This window comes from Eublepharis macularius, chromosome 10 (assembly GCF_028583425.1).
Source record: "Eublepharis macularius isolate TG4126 chromosome 10, MPM_Emac_v1.0, whole genome shotgun sequence".
Lineage (NCBI taxonomy): Eukaryota > Metazoa > Chordata > Lepidosauria > Squamata > Eublepharidae > Eublepharis > Eublepharis macularius.
In genome coordinates, this window is record NC_072799.1 from 87,325,184 (window position 1) to 87,337,878 (window position 12,695).

Sequence of the window (12,695 nt, forward strand, 5' to 3'; positions counted from 1 at the left end):
CCTACAAGCCATACATCGGAGTATTTTGTGAGTGATTTGTAACTGCACAGATAAATATGGCTAAATCACATATACACTTTTTTTTAATCTTACCTAACAGTAAGATCTATGGAGCCTCGTAGCGCAGAGTGGTAAGCGGCAGTACTGCAGCCCAAGCTCTGCTTGCGACCTGAGTTCGATCCTGGCGGAAGCCAGGTTCAAGTAGCCGGCTCAAGGTTGACTCAGCCTTCCATCCTTCCGAGGTTGGTAAAATGAGTACCCAGTTTCCTGGGGGTAAAGTGTAGATGACTGGGGAAGGCAATGGCAAACCACCCCATAACAAAAAGTCCACCAAGAAAACATCAGGATATGACGTCCCCCCATGGGTCAGTAATGACTCGGTGCTTTACCTTTACCTTTAACAGTAAGATCTAGTTTCTGCTGTTCTGAAATGTTCTGTAGCTGGTCAGTCCAGTGAGTAATATGTTAGTTACGAAGTAAAATATAACAGGGGCAACTAAAAAGGATATGAGAGGTTGAGGCAACTTGATCTTCACAATAAGCTTGCTACTGTTCAACAGCAGCCCCCCCCCCCCGACAAGCCAGTTGCTTGTTAGAGCCAGTAGCTGTTAGAGTTTCGGAGAAGGATCTGGGAGACCCAAGTTCGAATCACCACTCTGCTGTGCAAACTTACTGGGAGAATTTGATCCAGTCACACATTCTCAGCCAAACCTACCTCTCAGGGTTGTTGTGAGGATAATATGGAGGCAAGAACGATGTAAGCTGCTTTGGGTCCCAGTTGTGGAGAAAGGCAGTATATAAGTGAAGTAGGGTGGGCAGCAGATAAAAGGTAAGTTGTTTAGTGAGTTTGAAGGAGAGAGGGATGTAGAGAAATTTGAGCATATGCCAGGAGGAAGGAAAGAGGAAATAATTTGGGGAAGGGGATACCGGGAAAAGTGAAGTACCCCATGCAAGTCCTTCTAGGTTCCCAATCATGCAATTCGGCCTCACTTAGCTGGCACCACACAACTGAGCCATGTGGGGAGGGAAGGGGGAAAAGTGAAGAGAGGGCAGACAAAGGTGGGTGGGAAGGAGCGAAGGAAGCAGGAAAAGGGGGAGAGGCTGAGGGGGGGGGTGGCAGGGAAAGAAAAGAGGACATAGTGGGGGAGAGGGAAATGGCAAAAGTTCTTGTGGGTTCCCCAAAAGTTCTTGTGGGTTCCCCACTCGTACGGACTAAAAGCACAAATTTTGTAAGGGAAGGGAAATTTAGAAGATTGGTTGGTAAAAACCTTGTAGGAACTGTAGGGGACATGAGAGATGGTGCTATGGGTAGACGGTAGAGAACAATCTGTCACATAGGCAAGTATGATAAAGGCCAGGAGTCTGAGTAGAAAAGGGGCCTGCAAGCAGTTTGCTAAAGCTCTTCAACTGAGAGCCAGGCTACATGATAGTTCTATGCAGGAAGGAACATAAATTTCTACTTACACGTGTTTCTCCTGCTCACATGATCCCAAAGCCATACACCTTTCAATTGTGTGCACTGAGGAACGAGTTGTTTTGTTTTTCTTCCAAGTCCACAATGACTATCCCACGGTGCCCTTGGGTTTCGAGCATGCGCACACCTTTTTCAATGAAAATAAGCCTTTTCCACTTTATTTTTCAACAAACAAACAAATGGTGCTCAAACTTTGTGCTGCCACACAGCAGAGGTTATTGCATCTAGATTTTTCTTGTCGATCTTGTCCCATTCACAGCGCTTTCTCTTTGAAGAGAGAGAAAGGGGAGCTTTAAAAGCTTTTCTCTATGATTTTTGTGAGATTCTAAAAATCTCTTCACTGTGTCTTAGTTATGGAAAGAGCCAAGCCATTCTTACCTTTCTAAGGCTGTTTCCACACATCCTTAAAAAGACGGCCCGCTCACCAAACACTGCCAGCTTTTCTCCTTCACTCCACACGTCTCTGATTTCAAAACGGTAGCATGCTGTTTCGCTTCCGTTTTTTCAGCGCCTTTTCAGGGAACTTGGGAAATGTGTTCTTAGAAAAGGCATCGAAAAAACAAGCAAAACAGCCTTCTACCGTTTTGAAATCGGAGACATGTAGCGTGAAGGAGAAAAGCCGGCAGCGTTTGGTGAGTGGGCCGTCCCTTTAAGGATGTGTGGAAACAGCCCAAGCTGCATGTAGATGTTCAGGCGGCAACAGTGATGAGCTGTGACTAGTTTACCAATTACACGTTGGTCAGAATGCTGTGATAGACTGACTTACTGAAATGCTCTGCTCCTGAAAAATATTGGGAAATTGGAGTTGGTCCAAAATCAGGGTGGTAGCAGGTATCAGGTGAATGGAGTATATTATTACAGTTTCACCATAACAATATTAGCTCCCACTTGGTTTCCAGGCCCAAACTAGGGTGCTGTTTGTGACCTTTAAAGTCTTGAAACGTTCTAGTTCCAAGACATTGCCATGTATGCCTCCATCATCATATGTGTTGCTGGCCCTTTTGTGGTGGCATCTCAGTTGTGGACTTTCCTCCCGAGGGAGTCTCATAGGAAGCAAATAAGCCAATTTTGATTGGGGGGGGGGCTTTTGGGCTCATGTAAATTAGTAGAAAATAGGATATTTGCTATAATACTGTGTGGCATAGTGTTAATTAATTTGTTGCATTTTTACTTTTGTAGTTTAATTAAGTTTTGTTGTTTGTCTTAATTGATGTAAGCCTTAGATAGTCAAAAAGGTGGGTGTATAAATATTGCAATGCACACAAGAAAAGGAAAGGTAGGCTGAGGCCTGGAAAACATTAACTATGTGAGGGAGAGATACCTCCAAGTGGGGTCTGGACATCTTCCAGAATTTCAGCTGATCTCCAGACAACAGAGGTCAGTTCCCCTGGAGAAAATGGCTGCTTTGAAGAGTGGACTTTATGGCATTATACCCTACTGAGATCCCTCCCCTCACCAAACTCCATCCTTCCCAGGCTGAGCCCTCAAAATTGTCCTGTGCTCTGTAGGATGGCCAGGTCTGGACTCCTCTGGCCAGGTAGGCTTGGAAATGTAGAGTGGCAGGGATCTGGATGTGGAAGCATAGGGCTTGTGCCTAGGGATCCAGTGGATCCACCAATGCCGCCTTCTCAAGCCTTGGCCTAAATAGGCTGAGAGGTGATCTAGCTCAACTAGGGATCCCTGGTGCCCTGGTGAGGGTGAAGGATCCCCCACTCCCACCCTCTACACACCACTTACCTGACTGGCAGGGGGAAAGGCTGGGGGAACAGGCTTCCTGGAGTGGTGCGATGACATCACTCCTGAGAGCGCTCCCGCACTTCACAGTGAGCTGATTTGGGCCCTAAACAGGCCGAATCAGGCCCATTTGAAGCATGAATTGGCCCTCTGTGAAGCTCCTGCTTTGTGGAAGTGACATCATTACGCAGGCCCAAGGAGCACTCTTGGGGCAGCATGAAGGTGAGTGCCAGGGCCCCCCTTCCCTAGGCTCAACTACACCTGCTGGCAGATGTTGCAGCTCTCGAGGCTGTGCTGGGCTTTGGCCAGGCTCCTGCGAGGAATCGCCTCTCTCAGCACTCTGCTCTGGATTGACATGGAAATTACGTGTAGCCAGTCTGGCACTTTGCCTCCTTTGTGCCGCCTCTGCCTGGGCTCTCCCCAGCTGCTGTTCCTGTGCATTGGCAGAAGGTCCGGAGAGACTACAAGCCTGGGTACATGGCCTGCCTGGTAGAGGTCTGGTGGGTTCTCTCAGGGCTTACTTGCAGGCTCTGGCAAGATGGCCTCTGGTGCTACTGGGGCGTGGCCAGCAGGTACCTCTGAGCATCAGGCCCTCCCTGATATCTGCCTTTCCTGGTCACCTAGCCTTCCTGATCCTCAGCCCCTCCCCTGATCCCTCCAAGTCAGAAAACTCAAATGAGCTCAGAATGGCACCTCAGGGAGAGGAAAGACTCCTGTCCTCCCCTTAAGGCCATTTTCTGACATGAAAAGTGCATGTGAGGGGAGTTATTTCACTGAATTGGCTGCTCCACATGGAGCAGCGAAAGTCAGCAAAATAACTTCTCCCACGTGCTATTTTAGCACAGGAAAATGACTGGGGGTGGGTGGGAAGCAGCTCCTTCCCTTGGCATGCCATTATATGCTTGTTTGAGCTCCCTCTCTTTTTTCCAAAGACGTAGTTCTCTTCAGCTGATGTGTGACTTCATGGGGCCTGTTAAAACCAGCGCACAGTCATGTATCATCGAGAGAGACCTTGAGTCAGAGTCTCAGGGCTGGTCAAAGGGGGTCATGATCTCCAGGAATTTCCCAATCCAGACATGGCAACCCTAGAAAAAGATAAGTAAGAAAATAGAGGCCTGAGAAAAGAGAGGCAGAGAAGACATGGAGTTAAGGAAAGGGAGAGTTGGAGGTAAGAAAGAGGTCAAAACATGAAATGTTTTGGGACAAGAAGAACTGTTTAGTAGGGATACGAGGTCCCCCAGTGGACCTCCACCCCCCATCACCACTCACATGGCTGGGGACGGGGGGGGGAAGGACCTGACAACCCTACTGATGAAAGGCACTTGAGCTCTTGAGGACGGGGTTGGCTAAGGTCCTGTACGCAGGAAAGCAAAGAGGCAGTGAGGAAGCTGAATTTCATGGTGATATTAATTAACCATCCAGTTCTTTGCCTAAGGATTTGCTCATTTGAATAAAATTAAGTTGTGTTTTCAATAAATGTTCTTTTCCTTTTTTTCTACATTGAGAGAATCTGATTCAGTTAGGACTATCCCATGAGGAACTGAAAAGATAGTTAAAGACGAACTATCCAGCCTATTATTTGCCCTTAATGAGTTGGGGGGAGGGAAACTAGAACAGAAAGACCTGCTCATAAATATTTTAGAGGCGCATGGAACTTACTTTGCCAATTTTCAAAGGAGAAGTATGTAACCATCCAATAGACACTTCCACATTTTATCAAAAATTGGTTTGGAAATAATAACTAACAATGAGATGGGAGTTATATGTAGGGTGACACTATCCTCCTAATTAATCACAAATAAAATCAGAGTAGAATGGCAGGCAGTTTTGTCCTTCAAGAAGAAGCACTGTTAAGCAGTAGTGAAGACATATTTTTAAAAATCTAATGGCAATAGCATGCTGTGCATGTTAGAAAATGGCAAGAGACTTAAGACATGTTTTAAAATGTCTTTACTGTTTTTGTTATCTTTGATATAAGCTACAAAAAAGTTACAGCTTTTGTCTTTTGCATTCTGTGAATATTTGAATACTCACTTTTTTCATGAACGAGTTTCACTCCTTGTTTGAATGAATTTCACTCTTTGATAGAACAGAAGTTAACTTCATTTAACCAGCTGATTGATACACACACACGATTTTTAATTTTTTAGATAGAAAATAGGGAGTAGAAAGTATAGGGAAGGGGGACAGAAAGAAAAGAAAGAACAAAAAAAGAAGTTACATATCTATTACATTGCACCATTCACTCTAATACATGTCATAGTATTCTGCTAAGCTCTCTATTTGCAAGTTTTTCCATTTATCTTCTATAATGTCCATAAAGGACCACATCTTGGTTGAAAATTAAATTTCTCCAAACTTATCTTGAGGCTGACATCGGTCTTCTACAAAGCTCAGGAGCACTCCAGGGCCCATTGTGCTGCCCCCACAGTGCTCCTGCACTCCGTAGTAGGCCAATTTTGGCCCCAAATGGGCTGAAATTGGTCCACAGTGGACCATGGAAGCACTCCCAGGGGCGGCACAAGGTCTGCACAATGACCTCACTTCCCAGCTGTGATGTCATTGCTCAGCCCGGGAGCACATGTCCACAAAGCATGCATAGAGCACATCTAAACAGGCGAGTGCCCGGTCTCCTGCCCAGAGGGTAAGGGAATCTGGGGACCTTAGAGGAGCCCCTCATTCCCCTACGAAGGCATTCTGGAGGCCATTTGGGCTCTCTCTTATTTTTTAACAGCCATTTACCCCCAGACCCAACTTTTTACAAACCTGCCCATCTAACTTGCCCCTTAGAATTTCACCCCTGGTGGTAGTTAATCCTTTCCCACACGCATCACATTTTCTCTCTACATCTTTCATTGAACTGCGGCTCCCTCAAGGATCTAGACGTGTTTGTGAGGGAATTTGGAGATGGGGGTGGAAAAGCCAGAAGGGAGCAGTAGGAGAGTAGGCAAAGCTTCCTTTCCTGATACTGCTTAGTATCAAAACAGTGAGTCACTGGAGTTTCATTATATGCCTTTACGTGTGACTGAGGGCCAAATGAGATGAGATGTTGGCCATGGTTCTCTGACCCAACTGATCAAGTCACTGCCAATCGTTACCTGAGGGAAATAAAATGTGCGAGTGTGCTGGGACCCCATTTGGCTTAGAACTGTGACACCAGGGAGAGGGGCTCTGCCTTCCCCATCGCCATTTTTCTGAACTGAAATAGCCCCAGGAGGCATTATTACCTCATTGCAGGGCTGCGTGTGCAATATTCAATGCACGTATAGCCTCGCAATGGAGAAAATAACATCCCTGGGCCGCTTTGGCTCAGGAAATGGGCACGGAGAAAATAAAAACCCTACCACAGTCTCAGATCAAATCAGACCTCAGCACACTTGGAAACTTTGCCATCAAGTAATGTTTGGCAGTGAGATTGAGGACCTTGGGTTGAGATTGAGAACCTTGACCCAACTTGTGCCCAGATGACTTAATCTAGTTTAGCCCTTACCAGTAGACAGACCCTAACAAAACAACAGCCTTCCCAAAGACATCTGATGGTCTTAGGCGCGAAAAGTCACTTCATGGCTGATGTGAGGTTTGAACTTCCTAGCACATGAACTTAACCGCTAAATCCTCTTTTATTGCTTGTATGTATTATCATTTCCATTATAAACCAAACTCCACATTTGGTACAGTACATAGATTTGAACAAGTGCACAGCTGTCTGCATATATTGAAAAAAACCCAGACTCCATGAAATTTTTTGAAAATAAAATTCTCACAAATAGTATTCTATTATATTACATACAACTATCATATAGTGTCATGTTTGTTGCCATTTTAATGTGTTGTTTGAAATTTGCTGTCTTTTCAGGAAGAACTTCGAATACCTGGAGGAATTCAAAGTAGAGGATATTTTATCTTCAGGGTATGTGGGTTTTTATTTTCTTCCTTTCCAACTCACTGTTACACCCCCCCCCTCCAAATAAGATACTATGTTGGTAGTTCTTAAACTTTCATTCACTACTCCAGGCCACTCCATACACAACATTACCATTGAATACCTCTATTTATTTGTTTAAATAGTTATATGCCACCTTTCCCACCAACCATGGCCACTCAAGGTGCCTTACAAGAAAAAAAAATCTGGCCTTGGGAAGAATGTTCCATAATGTTGAAGCCACTATCAGAAAAGAGCGAGCCCATGCTGCGGACAAATAGCTTGAACGGAGGTCTCATACTGGCTTACAAGAAGTGAATAGGACATAAGAACAGCATTCCAAACTGGGCAACAGGCACATGATACATAGGCCATGGGCATTTGTTCCATGAGAGACTTGTCTGAAAGTTTTCAGTCAATTCTTTAATGTTAGGCAGGGCTTTTTTCTGGGAAAAGAGGTGGTGGAACTCAAGACCGCACAATGATGTCACTTTGGGTCAGCTGGAACAAGGGGGGAGTTTTTTAAAGTTTAAATCACCCTTGCCAGCAGCGCGGAGGGCAATCTCTACTCCCCTCTGTCTGGAGATCAGGGGGCAGGGCCACCGGCCATGTGACCATTTTTAAGACGTGCTGGAACTCCGTTCCACCGCATTTGTGCTGAAAAAAAGCCCTGATGTTACGTTTGATTCCTATTTGCTGTGTGCCATTTTTAAAGGACCAAAGGAAGAAATCTGGGACTTTATCCTCAGAGTGAGGTGAGCTGTGCAGAACTCTCCTTTGCTTTGCTCTTTGAAGCTGATTGGTTGGATCCATGCAGCTTCTCAGCTGGTAAAAAAGAAGTCCCCTTTGACCACCCAAATGGGGTATGCTGTGGGGATTAGGGGACCTGCCTGACGAATAGCCATGTGGAACCACGGCTGTAGTAAAAAGAGGAGGGGAATTAAGTGAAATTGAGTGGAAAAGCTGGCTGGATCCTGCCAAAAACTGTCCTCGACTCCACTATTCCTGCCACCTTCCTTCTTTTTCCTCAGTGCAACACAACAGCCTCACATGTTCACAGCATACATGGGGAAGGAGAGCATGCCCGAGCATGCTGCCTCTGCCTCTGTGTGATCGCCTAGTCATCTGCAGGGTGTAAAGAATGGAGGAAGGGGCCACGCAGACTCTCCGTCCACATGATTAGTGATGTTCTGACTGCAGCATCACTGATTACAGCCACTTCCTCTGCAGATGACCAGGGGATCACACAGAGGCAGGGGGCAGGGCCAGAACACCAGCGCCCACTCTACCTCCCCATGGGTTAGATCCAGATGGGTAGCTGTGTTAGTCTGTCTGTACCAGTGCAAAAGAGCCAGAGTCCAGTAGCACTTATAAGCAGGGCTTTTTTTCTGGGAAAGGAGGTGGTGGAACTCAGTGGTGGAACCCAGGACTGCACAATGACATCACTTTGGGTCAGCTGGAACAAGGGGGGAGTTTTTTAAAGTTTAAGTTGCCCTCGGTGAAAATGGTCACATGGCCAGCGGCCTCGCCCCCTGATCTCCAGCTAGAGGGGAGTTTAGATTGTTCTGCGGCACGGAGAGCAATCTAAACTCCCCTCTGTCTGGAGATCAGGGGGCGGGGCCACTGGCCATGTGACCATTTCTAAGAGGTGCCAGAACTCCATTCCACCTCCTGCTGAAAAAAAGCCCTGCCTATAAGACTAAGAAAATTAGTGGTAGGGTATGAGCTTTCGTGAGCCACAGCTCACTGATATCTGAAGAAGTGAGCTGTGGTTCGCAAAAGCTCATCCCCTACCACTAATTTTGTTAGTCTTATAGATGTTACTGGACTCTTGCCCTTTTTCCCCATGAGTTGAATGAATGCATGAGGTTGTCATGGGCAGCAGGATTTTGTTTCTCATCTTTGCAAGTCAGGTCAAACTGATGAAGTTGTTACCATAACCTCTACTTGAAGTGTGTAACTTGATTTTATTCAGGGGCATGGCTTTACTTGCTTCAGCATTAGGCTGCAGAACTGTCCATACAGCGCATGTTTAATACTTAACAGTTTTTGTACCATTAACTATTAAATAATCACAACAGAGAGAACTAGTAGGTAATGCAATATTATGAGAATGGACACAGAACTGGAAGGTGGTCCTTCGAATATGAAAAGTATATTAAGAGAGAGCCCTGATCTAGATAGCCCAGGAGAGCCTGATCTCGCCAGCTCTCAGAAGCTAAGCAGGGTGGGCCTTGGTTAGTAATTGGATGGGAGACCTCCAACGAAGACAAGGGCTGCAGAGGCAGGCAATGGCAAACCACCTCTGTTAGCCTCTTGCCATGAAAACCCCACCAGGGGTCGCCATAAGTCAGCTATGACTTGAGGGCAGAATTCCAATGAAGAGAGAAATGCTATCTGTAGGAATTAGGTAAAATGGGTGGAAGTTTCTGACCTGTTGCTACTTTCAATTACTTTCAACAAATTTTAAGTTTGTCATCGTTAGTTTATTCCTGCTTTACCAAAGATCACTACCTTCAGTTTAGTCACAGACAGATGTGTGAGTTGTGATGCGCCTTTTTCTCCCTCCCTCTTTCACATGTACTGAAAGCAATAAAATAAAACCAGTGTTTAACAGTAAATATCCTGTGTAACTGATTTACAGAAATGGGAAAGCATTTTGAGTACTCTTCAGGTCCGCCTACACTGTACACTTTAAAAGGGGCGTCTTGTTGATATTCTTTAGCTGTATGCCAAAATACTCACTTCTTCCTGGATAAATGTTTTTGCTTTCTAGCCACGCAATGGGAGGAGATCAACTGCATTTCGTTAAAAAGGTATTTGTCTTACACTTCACTCATGATGTGCGCTCAAATCCCGTCCTCCCATTACAAATGTAACCTAAAACTCAAACTACAGAGTCTGGTTTATTGTCAGAAAACTTTTAAAACAGTGTGAATAAGGTTATGTATAGCTATTAATTAAAAAGAGGTTCACAGCACTGTGAACTTGCTTTGAGCTCCCTTTTTAATGAATATGTGACTAAGGGCTAAGCTAAACGTGCAGGTTTTTAAAGAGTTCCCCAGACCCAACTCGGGTTTCTGCAGCTATAAAATAAGAGAGCCGAAACGGCCTCAGAATGCCTTCATGGGGGAAGGAGGGACTCCCCCCTTGAGCCATTTCTCTGGCTCACCATCGCAAGGGGGAGTTCCCCCCCCCTGTTTTTACTGTTCCACGTGCATAGAATATTCCATGTGGAGCAGAAAAAACAGGGGGAAAACTCTCTCCTCTGCTATTTTGACACGGGAAACAGCTTGAGCAGGGAGAGAGGAGCTCCTCCACCCCCCACAGTGGCATTCTGAAGCCATTTGGGGTCTCCTTTTTAACAGCTACTCCCCAAAGAGCTGCTGTGTAGCTGCAGGGAACTCAAATTGGGTCTGGGGATTTCCATTAAGCAGAGTTTCTATGTAGGGCATTCTGTTGTTGATGTGAAAGTCATGGTTTTCCTGCAAAAAAGCTAAGGGAGAATCAGGCATGAAAGCACTGAATTGGAGTTCATTAAGCTAAGCAGGGCCGGCCTTGGTCAGTACTTGGATGGGAGACCTCCAGCGAAGACCCGGGTTGCAGAGGCAGGCAACGGCAAACCACCTCTGTGAGTACCTTGCCTTGAAAACCCCACCAGAGGTTGTCTTAAGTCAGCTATAGCTCAAGGGCACTCTCCATAACCATCAAGAAGTGTGACACTTTCTACCTCCAGGCCTGAACAGGGATTTGGGATTTCTAAATTGCTGTAGGTATTTATCTTTACCACATTTTTATTTCCCCACCCTTATGAATGTTAACTGGGAGGGAAGGCAGCATGATATAACCTTATCTTGTCAGATCTCAATTATAAGAACAGTAATTGTGTTCCAATGAAACAGTTTCATTGACAGCATTTTCCATGGTCACCATGCTATTGTTAAATTGTAGCCTCTTTATATGCCCTAGGCAGAATTAGCTAATCAGAGGGAGAGAAATAAGGCACCTGATGTCTCAGTTAGTTCCCCACAACCCAGTTGTTGGGAAGGTAGGACCTGAGACGGCAAAAAGAAATTTTAGAAGCAGGTTGCACTGTTCTTGTGACTGGGCAATAGAAACTAGTAAAGGGGAATGTGACACTGGTAATCTACAAGCAGGATTTCCTTTCCAAGAGCTGTAACATACTTATTTTTAGTGTGATGATGTAATTTATTACATATGTAACTATTTCCCCTCTTTTTTAGGATTCTTCATTCTTTGACCTAAAATTGTCATAGGATTGCAGACAACATGGGTGTCCTTTCCTTTACCATAAGTACAAGTTATTTTGTAATATATATATTCCATCTACAGTGTAAATTTGTTAAAATGAATTAAGTTGTAATTTTTTTCTTGAAACACCTTAAAATCTGTTCCCTTATGTTTATATGGTTGCAATTATGTGAAATAAAACTGTAAACAAAATAATGTTGGTGTTAGATGCCTGCATGCAGAAGACATTGTCCATAGCAGTATTACTATTTTTTTTCATTGTAAATAAAGGCACTCAGTAGAGAGCTGTTTTCAGTGAGAATATTTTAATGCAAAATTTTCTGTTCTATCATCATCCTTTTCATAATTCATGCCCTAGGAGTTGCCATTACAATGTAAGTGTTTTGTGAAACAGCTAAACTGGTATTATCTAACAGGTCCTCCTTGCATATGTTTGATGTTTCCGCTACTGAAACAAAACAACTACAACACTTAACAGTGTAAAAGGGGGACATTGGATGCCATGGAGGCAATTCACATTCGGAACACATATCTAGCAATAGCCAGCTATTGAGCTAATTGCATTTAGTAATTCCAGTGATAGAGCAGTGTTAGATTATTATAGCAAAACAATAGAATCCTGTGGCACCTCAAAGACTAATACAGTTTGGTGTAGTGGTTAAGAGCACAGGACTCTAATCTGGAGAGCCGGGCTTAATTCTCCACTCCTCCACTTGAAGCCAGCTGGGTGACCTTGGGCTAGTCACAGCTCTCCCAGAGCTTTCTCAGCCCCACCCACCTCACAGGGTGTTTTGTTGTGGGGATAATGATGACATACTTTGTAAACCGCTCTGAGCGGGGATTAAGTTGTCCTGAAGGGCAGTATATAAATCGAATGTTGTTGTTGTTGTTATTATTACATTTATTAAGCCATTTGTCATCTTTCAAGGCTTAATATAAGCCACAGGTCACAGGAGGCTTAGCTTCAGATGCTGGCTGCAGTCTGGGGACAGAAGTATGGAATGTCTGGAGTTCTAATAAAGTGCCTTTGTATATGTGTGGTGGGTCTTTCTCTTAGCACTGACAAACTATTTTTCATGCCAGAGGGCAGGACTTCTGGTCATTTGTAGCATTGCTCATTTTAGAAATCGAACACAGTTCTCTTGCTCTTCTTATCTATATGAGATTAAGGACTGAATGAGTGGGATTTTGGCCGTGTGTCTCCCAGTGAGCTTCACTGCTACTTGGAGAGTTGAATGTTTCTCTCCCTGGTAAACCCAAAAGCTATTCTAGCTATTGTGGTTAGATTGCTAA

The 12,695-nt window shown here is 44.7% G+C and overlaps 1 protein-coding gene across 5 annotated transcripts in view; it reads left to right on the plus strand.

Annotated features, from left to right (window-relative positions):
* Positions 1 to 12,253, plus strand: part of NMU (neuromedin U) — a 33,459-nt gene extending 21,206 nt beyond the window's left edge. For 2 of the 5 annotated variants that reach the window (XM_054990241.1, XM_054990243.1), the window contains 4 exons: positions 7,065 to 7,118; positions 7,846 to 7,885; positions 9,907 to 9,946; positions 11,375 to 11,415. In XM_054990241.1, coding sequence (XP_054846216.1) covers positions 7,065 to 7,118; positions 7,846 to 7,884 — 93 coding nt within the window. In that variant the 3' untranslated portion in view covers position 7,885; positions 9,907 to 9,946; positions 11,375 to 11,415. Of the gene's footprint in view, positions 1 to 7,064; positions 7,119 to 7,845; positions 7,886 to 9,906; positions 9,947 to 11,374 lie in introns of all 5 variants that reach the window. The other 3 variants (XM_054990242.1, XM_054990245.1, XM_054990240.1) reach the window with 2 other exon arrangements.
* Positions 12,254 to 12,695: the final 442 nt, after the last annotated feature.